The sequence below is a fragment of the Xiphias gladius genome, chromosome 11 (genome assembly GCF_016859285.1).
Source record: "Xiphias gladius isolate SHS-SW01 ecotype Sanya breed wild chromosome 11, ASM1685928v1, whole genome shotgun sequence".
NCBI lineage: Eukaryota > Metazoa > Chordata > Actinopteri > Istiophoriformes > Xiphiidae > Xiphias > Xiphias gladius.
Window position 1 is genome coordinate 26,726,767 of NC_053410.1, and position 22,130 is coordinate 26,748,896.

General features: G+C 38.1%; 1 protein-coding gene across 5 annotated transcripts in view; it reads right to left on the reverse strand.

Annotated features, from left to right (window-relative positions):
- Window positions 1-22,130, reverse strand: part of gbf1 (golgi brefeldin A resistant guanine nucleotide exchange factor 1) — a 132,262-nt gene that overhangs the window by 11,453 nt on the left and 98,679 nt on the right. For 3 of the 5 annotated variants that reach the window (XM_040138528.1, XM_040138527.1, XM_040138526.1), the window contains 13 exons: window positions 19,494-19,576; window positions 16,944-17,180; window positions 16,162-16,255; window positions 14,330-14,506; window positions 14,080-14,144; window positions 13,781-13,904; window positions 12,618-12,689; window positions 12,411-12,505; window positions 12,143-12,296; window positions 11,533-11,758; window positions 9,781-9,938; window positions 9,238-9,487; window positions 7,443-7,660 (listed from right to left, as the gene is read on the reverse strand). In XM_040138528.1, coding sequence (XP_039994462.1) covers window positions 7,443-7,660; window positions 9,238-9,487; window positions 9,781-9,938; window positions 11,533-11,758; window positions 12,143-12,296; window positions 12,411-12,505; window positions 12,618-12,689; window positions 13,781-13,904; window positions 14,080-14,144; window positions 14,330-14,506; window positions 16,162-16,255; window positions 16,944-17,180; window positions 19,494-19,576 — 1,953 coding nt within the window. Of the gene's footprint in view, window positions 1-2,599; window positions 3,275-7,442; window positions 7,661-9,237; window positions 9,488-9,780; window positions 9,939-11,532; window positions 11,759-12,142; window positions 12,297-12,410; window positions 12,506-12,617; window positions 12,690-13,780; window positions 13,905-14,079; window positions 14,145-14,329; window positions 14,507-16,161; window positions 16,256-16,943; window positions 17,181-19,493; window positions 19,577-22,130 lie in introns of those variants that run through there. The other 2 variants (XM_040138530.1, XM_040138529.1) reach the window with 2 other exon arrangements.

Here is a 22,130-nt window from a genome sequence, read left to right on the forward strand (position 1 = left end):
TGTAACAATGACTAATTGTTCTAGCTTTAAGGAACAGTTCAACATTTCAGGAAATGCAGTTAATTTGCTTTATTTCAGAGAGTGAGAAGAGATGACTACTCTAACGTCTGTGAGGTTTATTACAAAGCTAGAGTCATTACATGTTTAGCCTAGCTTAGTATAGGGACTGGAAGTGGGGGGGTTATAAAGCCTGGCTCATTCAAAATATCAAAAATAAACCCACCAGCACTAAAGCTCACCAATTAACATATTATACAGATAGGTGTATAAGTGTTTGGACAGTGACACAATTTTCATAATTTTACCTCTGTAAACCACCACAATGGACTTGACACAAAGCCCTCAAGATGTGTTTGAAGTGTAGACTTTCAGCTTTAATTCAAGTGGTTTAACAAAAATATTGCATTAAATGTTTAGGAATTACAGCCGTTTTTATACATAGTCCCATATTTTCAGAGGCTCAAAAGTAATTGGACAAACCAACATAATTATATTTATAAGGATTATTTTAAATACTTGGATGAAAAATCCTTCTTCAGGCTTTTTTAGATGTTTTCTGGCAAAAAATAATCTGGCCTTTCTGTTTTTGAGTGTTACCATTGGTTTACACCTTGTGGTAAACCCTCTGTATAAACATTAATGAAGGCATCTCTTGTTTGAAGACTTTGACAATGATACGCCTACCTCCTTGAGAGTGTTCTTGACCTGCCTAGATGTTGTGAATTGGTTTTGTTCAGCAAGGAAAGATACAATCATCAACCTCAGTTGTCTTGCGTGGTCTTTCAGGCATTTTGGTATGCTGAGCTCACCAGGGCATTCCCAATGTACCCAATTGTTGATTGGGCCACTCCTAAATGTTCTGCCATCTGTCTGATAGGTTTGTTTTGTTTTTCAGCCTATAAAGGCCTCCCTCATTTTCATCAACAACTGTTTGGACCACATATTGAGGGGCGAACAGCTACCAAATACAAATTAAACACTTGGAATCAACTCAAGACCTTTTATCTGTTTAATTTGTCATGAAATAATGAGAGAACAGGCTGATTGTCAGTCACCTGTGCAACTGCTTTTGAGCCTCTGAAAATGAGGGACTATGTATAAAAATGGCTGTAATTTCTAAATGGTTAATGCAATATTTTTGTTAAATCCCTTGAATGAAAAAAAATCCATTTGGGTGGTGTACAGAGGCAAAATTAAGAAAACTGTGTCAACATTCAAATAGTTATGCACGTAACTGTATCTTGTCTGTTTAATTTTCTACTCTAACAAACAAGTTGGGGTTATAGGAGGAGTTACATGATAAAGCTTCTCCTTCACACACAGCAGTATATCTGTATGTCCAGTACCTCTGTGCAGTGTGTCTGGATATAGGACGGGTTACCAGACATGGTTGATGAGCACATGTTTAAATATAAATACAAATTAGGAAAAATCAACATAGATTGTCTCCGTAACGTGTTGGGCAACAACGAGCCGGCAGAACAGCTTAATTGCCCTTTGCATTGAACCTACAAGTCTCTGGAACTCTGCGGGAGGGATGGAACACCATTTTTCCAAAAGATATTCCCTCATTTGTTGTTTTGATGATGATTGTGATGGAGAATGCTGTCTAACATGTCGGTCAAAAATCTCCCATAAGCGTTCAGTTGGTTTGAAATCTGATGACTGCGGGGCCGTAACACACAATTCACATAATTTTCATATTCATCAAACCATTAAGTGACCCCTCAAGCCCATCCTTGAAGAGACCACTCCCATCGGGATAGAAATGTTACATCATAGGAATAAGGTCATCACTCAGAACAACTTTGTATTGATTTGCAGTGACACTTTCCTCTAAGGGGACAAGTGGACCCAAGCAATGCCAGCAAAAAGCCCCCCAAAGCATGAGTGGCTTTGGTTATTGCACCACTGTACTCTCAAATGTGCCTCTCTATGTAATTATAGACGGACTGTTCTTACTGACAGTCTGGTCACATCCTGTATTGACATTCTCAGGCACCTGAGCAAAAGTTGCTCTTCTGTTTTTCCTTACATATCGCTCTAATGCACGAGCATCATGGTCATCAAATGTCATCTGTTGACCACAGTTTCCAACCCTGTTTACTGATGTCTTTCCCATCGATCTAAATGCACATGTCACTTTAATCACTGCTCCTATTGAAACACAAGCCAGTTGAGCAGTCTTTGTGACTGAAGCTCCTGCCATCCGTGCCCCAACAATTTACCCTCTTTCAATGTCACTTAGATCTTTTCCTCTTGCCATCTTGATACAAAATCAGAATCAACTGGTCCTGCTCAGTATTTTTATACATGCCACAGAGCATGATTGGAGGTTAATTTCTTAATTGTACCATGCAGTGCACCTGTGTGGAAGCATCTGTATTTGTTATGTTTCTCCACTCATTTATATATGTTCTTCCTTTAATTTGTCACCCATCTCTATAAAAATGGCTGTAATTCCTTAATGGTTAATGCAATATTGTTGTTAACTGATAATTTTTGTGAAATAGAGTTTTGCTAATAATCCTTTACCACAAGTAGAAAATAATGACTCTGTAAGCAACACAAGACATTTGTGTTTGACAGCTAAACTTTATTACAGTGTCAACAGATCAAAATATGCAGTATATTATACAGTATTATCTACAGCAATTTGAAAAGGTATCATAAAAGTAATCTGAAGCGTTTGACAAACATTTTAAAACAGAAATACAGCAATAATTATCTGACAGTCAAAACTTATAAAGCGAAAAGATCCAAGTTACTCTCTGTGAAACATGGACATACAGTCCTCACAGTAGCTGAAGATACTTTGGTTACTGAGCAGTTTTTCAAGTAAATAAGCAAGTTACTTTGTAAGATCAGTAATTTCACCTTCAGTGATGTGGAGATGGTACAGAATATAGTCTAATATAGTTTAATGCAAGTCCCTGCCTAATGATGGAAACTGGTCTAATATAACTAATGCATACCATTAGGATAAGGGTACAGTGGCTACAGTACTGACTATACAATTACTTTGATTACTTTCTTACTTTTATAAGGTGTAGGTAAGTTTTTACAACAGATAATTTCTTTACTAATGTTGCACATCGTCTATTGTTACATACTCCACCTCACATCCTGACAATTATTATACGTGTTTACGTTACATGACGTGTTTTAGGAATGCTTACATTACTGCTAATACTTTACCTCTGTATCTCCTCACAACAAACGCTTTCTACTTCACTGGGCTCTGTAGGTCATTTTTCTGTTCTGTTTTCTTTTCCTGGAAAGACAAACGTAAAGGATAATTTATATTAATTTTAATAATTAATATAATTTTATTTAACCTGATTTTATTTAACCTGAATATTATGTGACAGAGAGATATAAATAGCAGTATTTACCTGATGGAAAATGTTGGGGAAACCTGTGATGCTGGCTGCTGATATTGTTCATTTCTTCCGGATTTCAGATCAGACTAATGCTTGAAAATGTGCGGTTGTTTAGTTCTTAGTTTCGAAACGGTTATTGCTGTGATGTTCGTGATATTTCGACTAAAGTGTTGTGACTAGAGAGATGCCCCGATGGAGCAAATGCCGAAGAACAGAAACATGGCTTGGAGCTGATCAGCGGTTTCTGCACAAACCTGTGAGAGCTGACCAATCAGAGCAGACTGGGCTTTTCGGGAGGGGAGCCTTAAAGAGACAGGAGCTAAAAATAGTTTCACACAGAGGGCGAAAAGAGTTGGTGCAGAAATGGACAATATGAGAAAAATATAGTGTTTTATCAATATTAAGGCATGGAAACATTTTCAAGTAGACCCCTGAAATAAAAATATGAACCTGAAAATGAGCATAATATGTCCACTTTAAGAATCTTCACATCCCACTTACCAAGAGTTTTTGTGTCAATTTTTACTAAGATAACAATAAAACTGTTGACAGGACAAAAACTACAAACTAGGTCAGTTATTACTCTTTGTATTATGAATTTTTAATCCATGAAGGTTTTATATTCACTTTTCCTGAGCAGGAATGCACGGGTCAGCGAGGGAAACTCAAATGTGGTAGAAAACGTTATTGGTTTAGGCGCCAGGTGAGCAATTTTCATTCAAGGGACTGGGCACCATTTTTGACTCCGTTATCCAGTTCCTATAACACATCCATGGACACCTGGCTCCAAAAACTGTAGCCAGCTTGATGTCATGAGGTTATCTTTGCCTGTGTTTGCATGACCTTAGAGCAAGTTGGGACTACACTTATTATGTAGTTCTTGAAATTCAGAAACATAAATAGGCTAATTAGGATGTGCATGCAACAGCTGGTTTTACTATAATGTGAATATGCCATGTAAACGTATTCAACGCGTTTATTTTAACTCGCTGAGTATCAGGGGGCCAAGGGGTGTGTACGCACCTGGGTGAGGCCTAGCTTGTGAACAGTACAAATAATGCAATAAAGTTAATGATGGTGTCATCATAGGGCTATTGTTAAGATTAGCAATACCTTGGCATAGGTTAAAAAAAAAGTTACCTTTATCTTAATTAATCACTGATTGAATGCACCGCTTAGCAAGCAGGCTAAGTGACCCAAATAAAACACACACACACGATGCTACGTGACCAAAAGGTGCATGCTAGGTCTGGCTAAATGCTAAAATGTTTTGTGTGTGCACTTAACTGTGTAAAAACTTGCATTAGGTGAGTTTGTGGGCTGCAGCCACTTTGGACATTATATTGTTTATACATCTCCATTTAGTTTATCTTAGTGATGCCTTGTTCTGTTGTTAATTCTATAAGACATGGAAGGCTATTTAATTTATGTCAATTAACAATGCTGCATAAAGTTGACAGACACCCACTGTGGTTTAATTGTCAGAGTTTTGTCCTCTTTTCTGTTTTATTCTAGTAAGGCTACAGGAGGGCAGTTGTATATTTGTAACTGATTATCAGTTCTATGCACAGGCTGCAAAGTGCCTTTCCATAAAGATGGAATTTATTGGTGTTTTTTTACATAAGGGACATAAGATGTTCTTTAAATATATAGTTCTATCATATAACATTATCATCATCATATAACATTTTCTACTTTTCACCTACTCTCTCATTTTATCTGAGTATATTTTTACACATGATTTACAAGTGATTTTACTTTTTATGTAAGATTATTTTTTCTAGAGTACAATATTCTAGTACTCTTTTAATCCCTGTGTGTCTGTACAGGCATAATGGTACCAAACCAGGCAACCTCCCAGAAGCTATATAGTCACTATTCAGCTAAAAATAGTTCAATTTCATTCCCCCTAAAATCAAAAATTGGAATTGGTTTATACATTTCTGTTTGTGTAAAGATCTCATAAAAACCATATAACTTTAATTTGTAGCTTTAGAGGTGTTGGTAGGTGTATTTTTGAAGTTTGGACAGAGGCTTGATGTTTTCCTCTGCTTCCAGTCTTAAAACTAAACTAGGCTAACGATTTCCTGAGTCCAGCTCTGTAGTTAACACACAGATATTACATAAAAAAATCAATATTCTCATTTCACTCTAGAAAAGAGAGGAAGTATATTTCCTAAAATATGCAGTCTGTAACATTCAGCTCAGTTTACAAGTCCAAAAAAAATCACCACGCCATCACAAAACTCTGCCTTCCACCCTTCATTTACCGCTATACTTGGTTGGCCTTAAAATTTACATTACTTTAAACTGATATGTAAAAGGGAACTCAGGTGTATAGTCAAGTCTGACGTCAACTACAGTGGATTCAGAAAGTATTCATTCTTTTCATTTTAAATAGATAAAATTGCCATTTTTGCCCATCAGTCTACACTCAATACCTCATTACAAAGTAAAAACATGTTCTTAGAAGTTTTTGAACATCAAAAACGTATTCAGAAATTTTGCTGTGGCACTACAAACTGTGGTCAGATGCATCCTGTTTGCTTTAATTATCCTTAAGAGCTGTCTAGAATTTGATTTTCCACCTGAGTCCACCTGTGGCAAATTTAATTGATTGGACATAATTTAGAAAAAGCACACACAGTGTAAATAAGGTCCTGAATTTCGCATTACATGTCAGGACAATTACCAAACCATGAAGTCCAAGGAACTCTCTGTACACCTCTGCGATAAAATTGTGGCAACGCACAGATCAGGTCAAGGGAATAAAACAATTTCTTAAGCTTTGAGTGTTCCAAGGAGCACAGTGGCCTTATGCAGTGGAAAAAGTTTGGAACCACCAGGAGTCTTCCTAGAGTTGGCTGTCCAGGCAAACTGAGTAACCAGGCAAGAAGGGCCTTGGTCAGGGAGGTGACCAAGAACCAAAAAGTTACCATAACAGAGCTTCAGAAGTCCCCTGCTTAGATGGGAAAATTTGCCGGAAGGACGACCATTGCAACAGCACTCCATCAATCAGGCCTTTATGGTAAAGTGGCTAGACAGAAGTAAAGGGCACTTGACAGCCCACTTGGAGTTTGCCAAATGGCATTTAAAGAACTCGGAGAGCATGAGGAAAAAGAATCTCTGTTCTGAAGAGACAAAGATTGAACCCTTTCGGCAGAATTCCAAACAATATTACTGATGAACAACAGGCACTGCTCATCACCTGGCTAATACCATCCTTACGGTGAAGCATGGTGGTGGCAGCATCATGCTATGGAGGGGCTTCTCAGCAGATGGATCAGTGAGACTCATCAGAACTGAGGGAAGGATGAATGCAGCCAAATACAGAGAGGTCCTTGAAGAAAACCTGCTCCTGAGTGCAAACTACCTAAGACTGCCGTGACGGTTCAACTTTCAGCAGGACAGTGACCTGAAGCATACAGCCAAGACAACACTAGAGTGGCTTTTGGGCAAATCTTTGACTGTCCGTGAGTGGGACTGTGTTTTTTGAAAACAATTGGAAACCCTGGATAATAATGATAACAATAGGATAAAAATACACTGGTATATAATCTTTTAACGTAACATTCCCACCCAAGTCAACATCACACCAGAAACAAAGGACAAATTAGATACCATCGGGAAGGGTGTAATGTTCTGGTTAAATACTGACATGATTCTAAATACTCCACATGACAGCTGTAAGGAAAGTTTCACTATGCAAATTTTTTATCACAATTATCATCTTTGGTGCCAATAATTTCCGATAAATGTCATGATGCCACAATCGCCTTAGCACGGTTTTCCCAGCCACTGAAAAGCCAGGAGTTTTACCCACAAGAAACACTTGTGGGTAAAAACCAGCAGGGGTTAAAGTTGCCTGGAATGATCTGGAATGGCGTTCTAGCACCTTTGAGTAATAAGTAAATGAATCTGATTGGCAGTTTCATACATTATAATTCATTTTTAGTGTGCTGCTGCCTGGCGTGACCTGGCCTGAAAACATGATGCGTGTGGGGTGGTTGGCCTCAAATTGACATAAGGAAGAAGGGTGAAGAGGGCTGTTGTACTTACATCCTGACTAACCTGTAATGACACCGTGTGGTAACTGGCTGGGACACCCTCATCCTCCTCCTCGTCGCTGTGGGAACGTGATGGACGCTGGCTGGATGCTCGGCTGCCACCTCGCCTTGTGCTGCCTCCACCCTCTTTTTCCCTCCCCCCTGCCTTCTTCCTCAGACGGGACTTGGAGTCGTACTTGTGGCTCTTCTTCTTGTCGTGATTGCGGTAACCTTAGGAAGCAAATTATTGAAAAAAATTATTGATCTTAGGATCTAAACTAGAGGTAGAGGCAGTCTTGATTTTTTTTCCTTCCCACTTGAAGGGCTTTGATAGACACCTTAAACATGGCATGTCCACGGGTTGCTAGAACTATGGTACTGACTGTTTAAGATAGGGCAGAATGTGAGAAATCTACATTTTTCTGGCCCTCCTTATCTCAGAGTGTCTCTTCTAATGTTTACATGTGTTTTATCTTTTCAAGAGTTCCCAAAGATTTTCTTTATTTAGTAGGGGTCTGTCTATTGAAGCGAGAAAGCACTATTGACAGTAAGCATTTCCTTGGGCTTTAAAATAGACCTGGAATAGTTTTAGCGCACATTTAGGTAATTTATTTGCTGGAGACTGAATTCTCTTCTGACAATTTTAAACCTTGAAATGTCTTCTTCAGTAGAACGGAGTGGTACAACTCCTGGGCCATTGGGTTGTTTTTCCTGTTCAGTTCACTAACTCCGGAGTAGGTGACTAACCCCCCAGCACCATGTGTGACTGAAGGTTTTGAACTCCGTCATTCAGCCATCTCTCTTTCTTATGCCTTTAACAATTACATTCTGAATATATATATATATATACACAGAAATACATTCATATACACACACACACACACATATACACATATATACACATACACATACATATATACACATATATATATATATAAGTCTCTATATATATATATATATACATATATGTCTCTCTCTCTCTCTCTCTCTCTATATATATATATATATATATATATATATATCTATATCTATATATATATATATATAGATAGATATATATGAACATTTTTAGTGATATTGCACAGGGGTGTATTCAGTTCTGTTGTATACTAGGTATTGAACTTCAGTCCTGCTGGAGGGGGCACTGTTTTGTCATCATTGTTGTACATATGTTGTCTATACTCCATACCTTACAATCGTGGTCTCCAGGCAAAAAAAATCCTAATTTGAATTTTAAGGACCTAATTATAGGAGTAGTCACCTGATTTTACACGTCAGGGTCAATTTACGCATCATTCGGGATTCTACTCTGTCCGTGAAAACAGCTGCATTATGTCTTTTGAGGGCTCTGGCAAATAACCCTGATGACGTCATTAGAGTTATCTAAGTTTGGGCTTGGAGACTACCAATTTTTAATAGAAAGCCTGCATTGCAAAATGCAGACATGAAGTCACTGCCTCTGATTTTGACCAATAGTTTATTAGTTTATTAATTTCTCACAAATCCCCAGACTTTATGAAGGTGCAGTAGTATCAGTAGAGGACTCCTTTAATTAGGTAAGCAGAATTGTGCATTCAGTGGTGAACCAATCAAAACATTGAATCACAGGCTGAGTGAACACTGCCCAGTAAGCACAGAGATGCCAGCTTGCTGTACTACACATGTATTTGTAATAATCTTTGAGTAGTTTCATGTCATCTTTTTGGTCAGTATCGTTTCACTTCATCTCACTCTGTTAAGTACTTAGTAAATTAAGTTTTTTTTTTCTAAATCTCCTGTGAAATTTAAAATACATTTCAGTGTCTCACCTCCATTGAGGCTGGCCTCCACAAACACTCGTATAGCTCTAACACAGAGCTCAAAATTGTCAGGGGTGACATGGGCAGCATCACGGACGATGAAAGAGAGTGTTTCCACACATTTAATGAGAGACTTTGTGTCGTGCTGTCCCAGGTCCTGACCCAGCGTCAGACTGTACTGGTTGACCAGTGGGTGATTCAGCTGAGCTTTAGAGCTTACTGTAAGGGTCTTACTCGTGTCCAGGTCATCTTTCCCAACCTGGAAAAACACACAAATCACAAACATACAAATAGAATTTTTTTTTAACCTTTCATAGCCTCAATTCATCTGACTACTTATTAACTTTGACTCTACTCTAAAAAGGTTCTATACAAATAAAATCTATTTTTAATGTTAGAGTACCAAATTGGTGTATATGTGACTGCACACGTGACTGAGAATGTTTTAGTGACTGTGCTTACAAAATATCTAGCATGCTTCGCTGCTCATCACGCAGGTATTCTGTACATAAGAGGATGTATTTGTGTATGTGTACGTGTGTACGTGCTAACCACAAGCCATCCACTGCTTGCTACATCCACATCAGTTGTGGAGCGAGAGATCCTGGTCTTGCTGTGCTCAGTGTAGACCTCTGAGTCAGACGTGTAGCCGCGGTCTAAACTCAGTTCACTGGGATGATGAGAAGACAGCTCGCTATCCGACTGGGCACCTGTAGACATACAGCAGGCACAATGTATTTTCAGTAATTTTCTTTTCAGTAATTTTTTTCATGCTTGACTGTTTTGTATATCTAGGGCTCATTATGTATGAATGTCTACTTTGAATATAAGAAAATGGATGGGAAAAATTGCCTCCTGCAATTAATTTGTTGTTCAACCATTTTTTTGTTTGGTGATTAATAAACAGCTTTTAGTGTTACCTTTTTTTCTCCCATTTTTCTTTTTTACATTCTATAACTGGAAGATTTTTTGAGTTCATCATAAGATGTTGTTTACTATTGTACTTTAACTTATTATTAAGTAAATGTTGATTGCATAATGTAATGGCTATAGAATGATGACACCATCAGCGTTTAGATTGGTTCCCTGTAAGTCTAGCTTTCACTATGAAAATCTGTCTGCCAAGTGGTACGAAATCTCCCTTGAAAATGAAGGCTCCATTTACAGCACAAAGGGAAGTGTGTCTGCCATTGCACAATCAAAACAGGTTGATAGGATAGAGGATAGCACTTTTGTTTTCCCAAGTAGCTGAAATGGCAGATGGTGCAGACAACTGGACTAACTGTGGATGGGCATTCAGTCAATGGAGAGAGGTCTGAGATTTGAGAGGGTTCAAAATCAACATTTAGGTGGCATTATTTCTACTACATCAGTAAGTAACAAAACCTATCTACTTATTAATACCATCAGGTGTTTTACTCTGCCTTTACCAAAGCACCGAAAACGGAAAGTGATCTGGTCTTTGCGACAGTGGCGCCAAAAGTAATACCACTTAGAAACGATAGGGGGGTGAAAAATCGTCTATTTGGAGGATCAGGATGTCCACTTTAAACAAAACTATGTTAAAACCTAGTATGTGGCTGGACCACCCTTTATCTGTTTGCTTCTGTCCTACTCTTTGAGCTCATATATAAGGAATTTAATACAGTCAAATTCCCAATAAAGCTGTTTTCATTTACATGTTTTTCTGTTTCTGTTGTCAGACAATGGAACAAGTATGAAATAGTGACTGAAACACAGCCCGTTAAGACTACATGTTAACCACCAGTCTTACAAGCTATTTCCAAGTCGCTGCTCTGAACTGCTAAAATCCTGATTTTATAACCGCAACGCCATCTGACAAAATAAATGGAAAAGGATCACTCAGAATGAAAGCTAGAAGCTCATTCACGTCTGTTTCAGCTGCCGTGTGGTCAGTTGAATGAAACACAGAGAGAGATGTGCTTGGTGACTCTCTACTACGGAAAGTAGCTAAGGTTTGTCAGGAAAGTCACTAGTTTTGTCGCTAGGTAAATTTAGCAACGAAGTAACTAAGTTGGCAACACTGCCTGTAAAGACCCCCTGATAAGGTAATAGAAGCTGGAGCATATCAAGAATTTAATATCGCCATTACCACCGATACGGAGTTTAAGACATATAATTGTGTAAACAAATGTATTAATTTCAACACTGATTGTGCAGGTTTTGCACCAGTGGTGTCAAACCATGTGTTTGTGGAGGTTGGGTTTACAATGTGATTGTCACCAGCTGTTGCCGCCATCTCCTGAATCACACAAAGTCATGATGCTGTGAGAAATATTTAACCTGTGTCGTTGTCAGTGGTGGTGGAGGTGAGCTGGAAGGAAGCAGGAGGTTTCACTCCAGCTCCAATGCACTCCAGCAGAGAGAAGAGTGTGTACCAGTCGTCTGTACAGTGGATGTTGGCTGCGTTAGTCTTCAGCAGCTCGTGGAGGCCATAGGCCACTTCCCTGCTGACCCGGGACAAGACATGTGGTTTCATCATCAGTAGGAGACGCAGGGAGAGGAGAACCTATGGGTGTACAGGGAGAGAGATCAGGGTTGGAATATCATTGAGTGATCTCGCAGTAATTTTAATGGATCTTTACATACATTATACATTTTCCAATTCTACCTCTACTTAAGTAGATTCTTAACAAAATAAAAAATTTTGAATTGGTAATAATGATTCATACTAGGCTTTCAATGTGTCCACATTTAGATCAGCAGCTGCTTTTCTTGGTTCTTCTTGGCTGGAGAGTTTAGATGAAGCCTTACTGTTATGAGTTACGTGTGCATGCACGTGCAGTCTCAGGATGCACACACAGACATACGTACACACACACGTGACTTATGTACTTGCATCTCGTCCTACATGACCCTTTTCACCCCTATGGTGTGTGTGTGTTTGGTGTACCTGAGAGCTAATATCTTCTCGTCGTAGCAAGCGAATTGCAAGTCGAAGGAGTCCCACAACAGCCCTCTCCACCAGGAAGCAGCTCTCATTGGCGTGGACGCAAAGGTGGCAGAGGTGGTCACGCACTGTCTGCCACACACAGGACACACGGTCTCTACACACACAAACAGAGAAAGAGATGTTCATTCTGTTAAAAATGACTAAGACAACACAAATGACTGCTTTGAAGGTACAGTAATATTGAATTATTGAGGATTCTCCTTCCTACCGGTTTTCCAAAACGATACGCAGCAACATCTCCAAGCAGAAGGCAGCATCCTCTTCATCGTAAGTCTCTTCATCTGGGGTGACTGATATCAGAGCCTAAAGAGGAGTATCTAGTTAATCTACTTTTTTTTTGCCTAAAAGCACCCTCTCCCAGCCAGTTAAAATGATTCATGACAAGACAATTATGAGCTTATGGTAAGAAAAAAACCTTCATTAGCTCCTGTAGTGACTCCAGCTGTAGGAATTTACTCTCTGTGATCAGCTTTTCTGGGTCACATTGCTAGGAAGAGAGAAACAGAAAACTCAGTGATGTTGACACATTTTAAGCAGAGAATACTATCTGATTGGGTGTTAGAGACCCCAATAGTTCAAGTGGATTTAAATTTAGTATACAAAGTACTAGTGCATATTTAGAAATTCAAATAATCATGTATAAATAGTATAAATCATGCCGTCATTATAACAAACAACAAAAGCGTTCACAGCCCATGCTCTTATGCGTATGAAAGAAAATACAAATAGACAAATATAAGGTTACATTTTAATGTAAAGTACTGTGAATTCCTGCCAATTTCTTATGGCAGTTTCCTGGAAAAAACTGCAATTTTGCCACAAATTTTGGGTAAATGTTACAGTCTTCAAGTCCTACACCTCCAGTAAATTAACTCCAATTAACTGCTACACTAGTCTGACCAGAGAGTATTTTAATTTAGTCAGTGCACAACAGCCAAGCATAACATATAAAACAGGCAGCATGTAATTCAACATACAGTATATACAATATTTTACTACTATGATAATGAAAGAGTAAATGAATCATGAATCCGTTTTTTGGGGGGTTTAAATGAAGCCATTTGTTCAAAGAATCCTCTGAAGATAAACAACTGTTTTCAAACTCAACACAAGTAAAAACAGGACAATCATGTCCAGCAGCAGTCAGTCTTTTGGAGAAATTCATTCGGTCTATCATGAAGATATTGTAGATTATACATTTCCAATCATCAGTTAAGGTTATTTCAGACTTTAGCCAGAGGTTCTGAAATTATTTAAGGACAGATTGATACACTCTCTAATACAGACCAAGAGATAAGAATGGAAGAAATCTATTTCTAGTTGTATTTAGTTAAGCAGGTAGGAACCTGGCTGTACTACAAACACATGCTGCATTAATCTAAGTGATCATGTAGCAAGAAACCTGTCATAACACAGTCAAAACACAAGACCTCTATCTATGGCAGTTTTTAATATGACTTTTATAAATTAAAAAATTGTAACAATGTGAATACCTTGATATAACAAATAAATGTTTTATTATTTATAATAAAACATAGTTTCAGATAGTGTTGAGGCATCGTGCTTAGTGTAAAGTACCTTTATGCAGAGGATGGCAGCCTGCTTGGCCTCTTGGTTTTCTGTGGACGGGCCTCTGAGTCCTGACTGCTCGGCTCCACTCAACGTCAGCCAGTTAACAAAACTCAACACAGCAGACTCACCACTGATATGCAACAGGAAGAGGAAAATTTAATTTTACTTTTAGCTGTCAGGATTGTTCAGTGAAATACATTTCTCCCTATTACATAAAAGTGGTATCTGTAGAAATATACTGTGATAACTTGACAACATCTGCTAATGTAGATACTTCAGCAGATGGTGATGAGATTTGTGCATACCGATTTGAAGGTGTTTCCTCTCTTTGAAGAGAAATTTTCCCATTTGGCTCCACAAAATCCTCCACCTGAGGCAACAAGCACAGTGTCTGAGCACTGAACAGTAGGTGGCAGCAGAATATGTAGAATGCAGTCTCTTTCTTTGAAACTAGTAACTACAACCCAGGGACTGTCTGCAGTGTTATCATAACGCACTAACCAATCACTGACAGAATGAAAAAAAGTGTTTAGAGTTTAGAAATGGAGTCCTGACCTCGACCATGGCTTTGGGCAGGAGCTCGGCTCTGAACAGCTGCAGCATGGAGTCCATGATGTTCTTCCAGCCCTCCCTCAGGATGTTGCCATGCCGATGGGCGAGGTCAAACACTGTCTTGGCTGCTGTCTGTGCCTTACTGTTGCTGCCAAAAACTGTAGGGAGGTTTTCCACAGACTGCAGGAGGAGAGGAAATACCAACACAACATTCTCGCACACTTACTGTATTTACACATAAAAGCATAAAAAACAGAAGGACACTCTCTTTCATATTTTGTGGCCGTGCAGTGTGTTCTTTGGAACACTAATCAATAGGGTATCTTTTTCTTGTTGATTTTATATTCTGAAATCACCATGCATGTGTCTACATGGCACAAGCATAGGTTGAAAAAAATATAGGCTACGACGGTTTCTGCAGGCTTCACCAAAATATAATTAAGGCTTTTGAATACTAAACAGAATTAAATTAATAGCTTTTTCATGGTCATACTGGTTGAAGAATGATGGAAATCCAGTCAGAACAAAAAGGTCTCCAATTATTTATACATTAATTTATTAACATTTCTATCAAATTTTTGTCAATACTTCCCAGCTGTATTTAATAATAATTCATGGTAAGATATTAAATCATAATTAATAAATTAATGTGACCTGGACTCAGAAAGTGGATTAACCAGTTTAAACAATTTTGAAAAAAATCAACAGTCATTATGTGTACGGTACTTTAGCAAGCAGCAGTGGCACTGTTTATTACAAATCAGATGAGGCTGATTGAAACTCTACAAAAAAGGACTGAATAGTTGTCTTAATAGGGTGAGTTCTAGTGATGGTCAGTGTTTGGGACTCTCTGGTTTTCTTTTCAAATCAAGAGTTTTGGATCCAATGCACCTGTCACTGAGACTTTATGCACCATAAAGTGGAAGACACTTTTGAACTCACGACCTGGAGATAACTAACATTACTGCCTACACAAGGCAAGAGGAAAAATTTAGGATACCAGGAAATGTATAACAATTAACTACCTTTTAATACCTTTTAAGGCCTCTTATAGGGGAAATAAATTCATTACTTTTTAAGACTTTTCAAGATCTGCAGATACCCTGTATACGCTTGTCTTGCACTTTTATTTGCAAGAAATGTATAAAAATAAATTTAGAATCTGAATATCCACTTACACAATTCCTCACATAGAAAATTCACAGGCAACGGCCGCTGGTATGAGCAGTGTCTAGCTTTCTGTATTGCTTTTTTGTTGTTGATAATATGTATATTGGTATGTAGGCTTGTGGATGTCAATCTATATATATATATATATATATATATATATATATATATATATATATATATATATATATATATATATATGTGTTCTGTTGGGTTTTTTTTCCTTTTTTGTGGTTGCTGTGTTGTATTTTTCTACAGCATATTGTGATGTGACAATTGTTTGAGCTCCACTCATTCAGTAAGAGAAAGGAATCATATTTCCTACTATATCTTGCTTTTTCAAGGTTCATCTAAATAAATTCCAGAACAAACCAAATAAAATTAAAAACATACCCATCAGATCAGAGGAGGATGTCACCATTACCACATTTTCAAAAATATGAACTCAAGTTACAATCAAATCAATTAATCATTCTAACCTTGGGCAGTAAGCTACGTTTACTACGTGTCTGTGTCTTTTTGTAGTTAAGGACAGGATCGTGTCTTTTTAGTTAATATGTTCAGGTGTGAAAAATGTCAGCTTTAAGGTCTCTGCACTCTCTATTGGTAAAACAAGCTGGACCACAACAGCACAAAAGTCTCCTGTGCTTTTTCTGAAAAGACCTCACCTCATTGCTCAGAGTGGTGAATTTGCAGAGGGAGATGATCAAATTGTCAAAAACATCACTGAAGCCATAGTGAGCTGCTATCATTGCACATTTCCTGCAAAGAAAGAAACACCTATGACTATACACCCTAAAACTTCACAAACACGTAAAAACATGACATACTAAGAATTTCAGTTATAAAGGTCTGGTCTTACAGTTGAATATAGGTAGATAGATTTCATTCCATTTCACCTAACCATATCTAAAAACTACTGGGAATGGTTTTAATTATGACACAACTTCCCCCTTTAATAACTCCTGAAATATTCAAACCAGCCATAGTAGATATAAAATGTGCATAGATTTCTGTGGTTACTTGAGAGGAAAGGTAACAATATTTCCACTACAGCTAAAGCATTTTTCCATTTTAAAAGAAACCAATGACAGCCAAGGGAGTGCCGTGTTCATCTAAGAAGGTCCAGGGAAACTTTGATTGGATTGAGTGGAATACAGAATTTGTCAGTTAAATAATATAAATAATGTTAGTCCAAGTGCATCTTGACCAAACAAACAAGTAATTGTAGGTTGGAAAGATGAGCCACTGTGACTGACAAAATCCTTTACAACTACAAACATCTTCTGTGGCTGGGGACATTTTGTTCCAGAACAATAGAAATTGGACTAACAACTCACAGAGGACATATAAGTGTTGTTTCAAGGTGTGTGGCTGTACTTTTAAATCCTTATTTAAAATATCTCCCTGTTCCATGACCTTAGCTGCTGACTATTTTAAACTTGTTTACCTGAAGCCAGTGATGGCCTTCTGGATGATGCTGTCATCCAGGCTCTTGTCAAAGACGTAGGAGAGGGCAGCAATGGTAGGACCCCAGGTCATGGTGAACAAGTCATGGTTGTAGCTGCCCGGTGTCAGGTGGAGGAAAACACCCTCAGGCGTGGCACCACGGTGTAGCAACACACTCCATACGTAGTTCTCCTTCACTAAACCTGTCTGCTCATCTGGCATCACAATCTCTTCATTCCTATTGAGGAAAAATACATCTCAGTTGTAACATCAGCTCAGTGTTAAATATTGTCTAAACAATAGTAATTGTAAAAGAACTTGCTTAAATGAAATGGTTCAAAATTAGCAAAAGTGTTAATCAAGAGCAATATGATCAAAGTTCTCCAGTTCCAGCTTCGCCAATATTGAGATTTGCTACTTTCCTTTTCTTAATTCCTAATAAATTGAATGACTTTGAGTTTGGGACTGTTGGTTGGACAAAACAAACAATCTAAAAGGTCACCCTTGAACTTATATCAAATTTTTGTCAGTACTTCCCAGCTGTATATATCAATAATATACCTAGTGATACATTTAATCATAATCAACTAATTAATGTGACCTAAACCCAAAAACGGGCAGAAAAAGGATGGATGGATTGACCAATTAAAAAATAATTCATTAATTTAAGTTAATTTCCATTTTTTCTAAAATTAATACTTGCCCAATATGATACGATGTGATTCCTAGCTACTGTAGCAAGCAATTGTGACAGTGTTTACTACAGGTCTGATGGTGCTGACTGAAATTGTACAAAAAAGGATTGAATAGCCTCCTGTAAGCTAAATCCACTGTCAAAACAATCCCACTTTTAGTTTACGGGTGTGTAATGTCTATGGGCTCAAATTAAAGTCAAAAACATTTTGAGCTTGTAAAGTGATGCTCACAAATAGTTCCAAAGCATGTAGTTGTAAATAAACTTTTGTAAACCTGTAAAATAAATCTGCCTGAGAAATTTAAGTTTGTACATGTGTAGAAAAGATCTATATTTGTAAAAAAAAAACAAAACAAACAGTGTGAATAAAACCTGTGAACAAATATCAGTGGTGAGTTTACACAAAGACAATGTGAAAAAAGAAGTGCTTTATTGAACATCTATGTACAGATACAAAGGAGAAAACTGTTAAATTCAATGACAATGGCAATGCAAACACAAAGCAGAGTCCAATCAGAGGGCAGATGGTTCCATTGCCTTCATCTCCGCGTCAGGTCCTGACAGGTGTATTAGATTTTCAAGATGAGTGACAGCGCGGGTGGGTTTAGATCCCGCACATCCATCTCGAAAAATCTACTACACCTTTAAGGCAACGGAACCATCTTCTCTCTGATTGGACACTGCTTGACAAACTTGAATTTCTCATGCAGATTTATTTTACAGGTTAACAAAAGTAGATTATTTAAAAACTTTTTTGAAAAGTTGAATTATTTGTGAGCATCAATGTACAAGCTGAAAATTTTATTGAGCCTAATTTGAGCACAAAAATGTCCCATAATTGGATACAAAAACTTTCTGTAACTAACATTACTTGAAAAGAAAAAAGTGCCACATACTGTCCATCACTTGAACTCCTTTTCTTAAGACAACGTTTCGGTCCTCAGACCTTCATCCAGCGACCGAAATGTTATCTTAATAGGGTGAGTTCTTGGGACTCTCTGGTTTTCTTTTCAAATCAAGAGTTTTGGATCCAATGCACCTGTCACTGAGACTTTATGCACCATAAAGTGGAAGACACTTTTGAACTCACGACCTGGAGATAACTAACATTACTGCCTACACAAGGCAAGAGGAAAAATTTAGGATACCAGGAAATGTATAACAATTAACTACCTTTTAATACCTTTTAAGGCCTCTTATAAGGGAAATAAATTCATTACTTTTTAAGACTTTTCAAGATCTGCAGATACCCTGTACACGCTTGTCTTGCACTTTTATTTGCAAGAAATGTATAAAAATAAGTTGAGAATCCGAATATCCACTTACACAATTCCTCACATAGAAAATTCACAGGCAACGGCCGCTGGTATGAGCAGTGTCTAGCTTTCTGTATTGCTTTTTTGTTGTTGATAATATGTATATTGGTATGTAAGCATGTAGATGTCAATCTATATATATGTGTTCTGTTGTTTTTTTTTTCCTTTTTTGTTGTTGCTGTATTGTATTTTTCTACAGCATATTGTGATGTGATAATTGTTTGAGCTCCACTCATTCAGTAAGAGAAAAGGATCATATTTCTTACTATATCTTGCTTTTTCAAGGTTCATCTAAATAAATTCCAGAACAAACCAAATGATATCAAAAAAAACATACCCATCAGATCAGAGGAGGATGTCACCATTACCACATTTTCGAAAATATGAACTCAAATTATAAAGGAAATTAATTAAAGAAAATACAATCTAAAAGGTCACCTTGGACTGTTAATTTTCTACCTTGGAGGTAGTATTTCTCAGCTTAATCAGAGATGCAGGCTAATGGAAGTCAGGCGAGTGCCTGCCTAAGACAGCAGCTTACTTGATAGCATTGTAGATATCCTCCAACATGTCCTGGTCAAAGTCTTTGTTTCCATTTACTCCCTTCAGATTTTTCTTGAATTGCTGTTTAAAAAAAAACAACACTGCAGTTAGATGAAAAATCAACCCTTGATTCTTGGCAGAAACCTTACCTCAGGTGGTTCTGGGAGAATTTTTCAGTATCCACCACCAACACATCAGTCAATGCATCTCAAAACAGGAGCTTAGTTCAGAAAGCCAAGACTCTGTCATTCAGTGCTTTGTTAAGTGAGTATCAAATCAACAGTGAAAAGCACCTCAGGTAGAAACACACTCGTTATGTGTCACTTAATACACTTTAGTTGAAGCTTTAGGAAAACAGGGATTAGAGCCAAGAACCTCCTGTAAATAAACATAACCACTCGGCGATGACTGACAGCCTCAAGACTCAGTTTTATGCCTTGACTTGGCAGGGTTTGTCCTAATGGCAGGTATGAGGAGAAGAAACAGGAGATTCTCTGCAGGAATACACAGGAGTAAACGCTGGCAGAGAAAGACAAAGAGAGCAGGAGGCTAATGAAGATCAGGCCTCTATTTGCCATGCTCATATCAGGAACAGGACATGCACTGTCTCAAACTCACACACATAGTCACTCACTGTCAGAGAGCAGCTCTTGGAGCAACCGCTAATGATAACCAACACACAGGCTACCAAATCAAGCAGCACGGTGTGTTTTATGGACAAAAAGATGAGTATACCACTGACTTTCCCCTAACTCAAAACACACAATCTCATTGTGAGATCCTTGGTAGACATAAATCTGGGCATAGTTATCGCATTTCAAAAATAACCCCACTGCCAACACGCTGTGGTGAATACTACGCACTGCAAACTGCTTAGTAACTGAAGTTCTAGGTGCCACTTTTATTGGCACTCTCCAAACTCTTATGTAGAAGACTCTACCTGTTCCGTCTGTCTGAGTATAGAGGTCAACTAGGCTTTCTCAGCACACTGACCTTTTGGGAATGTGTAGGAATAATTAAAATAACATACAGCACTGTTTCTATGATGGATATGACTCAAGAAAGATCAATTCTACAAATTATGTGTACATAAAAGAGGGTGAGATTGAGGGAAAGAGAAAGCAAGTGCTTGCTTTTGTTTGTCAGTGAGAGTGGACGATCGACAATCTGTTCACAAGCTGCCCCAGACACTCTGTTTAGTCTTCAGCCCCTGTCAATCAAAGACAGAAAAAACAGAGACGGCAGATGAAGGAGGGAGACAGAGAGAGACCCAACTTCCTCCCCTCCCCCCTCTCCGCCTGTTTAGGATGAGTTCACCTATCAGACGGACCACCACTGGCTACAGCTGTTGACTGTGGGCTTTCTGAGTTGCTGAGGTTCACCAGTGCAAATTCTAACACTCACAGGGGAATGTCATTCTATCAGACACAAATGGTGGCATTTCCCAGTGAGCGAAAAAAAAAGATATAGGAATACAGTGCAGTTTTTTCCCTTTTCAGAATTAAATCTGCAAACTAACATTTGTTACACAAAGGCACAATCACAAAGTTACGTTTTTTTAAAATGTTTACATATGTGCATATTATACCCCCATAAATGAGGACAGAGTGAGGACAAATTGTAATCCAATTGGCCAAACCACCTCCAGAGGAGGTCAGGGACGCATTGTGACCATACTGAACACAGGTGTAAATGCAAATGCATTGTCAATCTACATACAACTTAAATATGTAATCACGTGCAACTGTTCCAAACCAGCGAGGTAGCAGCTACGCAGGTAGCAAACATTAGCCAGTTAACACACGGAGGAGTCCTCTCCTCAGTTCTCAATATTCAATTATTCAAGACACTTGTGGAGGGATTAAACACAAGACCAAGCGTCAGCTTCAAATTTCGTCCCACGAAAGTATACAAGCGAAATTTGGTAATTCTTATTGCAACCGAGCCATTAATGAAGTATATGGAGTCTCAGTGTCATTCAAGTTTTTACTCTGATGAAGCTTTGACAGGAACAAAAAATCCTGCCTGACAGAACCACATAAAACAGGAGTGACAAATTCATTATGATACCTTGGCACAACTACCATTAGAAAACAGACTACGGAAAATATGACTCTAGCATAGCCTCTTTTTCACACCAGAGGCATTTCTAGTGTAAATATTTATCAAAGTTCTGACTAAGTATGTTGGTAGTGAGTTTGAACCTCCATTCTGATTTTGTCAGGACAAAGGCGCATAGAAATGTTAAGCTTTTAATTGTTAATGACATGAAATGACAGACACATTTTTTCATATATCCCTGCTGTAATTAACAGGAGCAGGTACTTCTGTTTATTTCTATCAATGTTTCGCACCTCTGAAAATTGGGTCACAACAAAATACAGAGGAGGTGAATGGGATTTCATTCGTGCTGCTGTCATAGTTACTTTGGCCAACTCACAGACCTATTGTTAAAACTTTTTATGGGGGTGCTTATTCAGTAGAAGGGAGTTCCACAGAACTCCCTTGTTGACAGCAAAATGTGTGGATTATGCAGAATAACCAGGATACTGTTTCTGCAAAAACTGTAAAACTCATATGACTAAGTGCTTGTGTGTGTGCATGTATGTGTGTAAAAGGAAAAAGAGCTACTAAC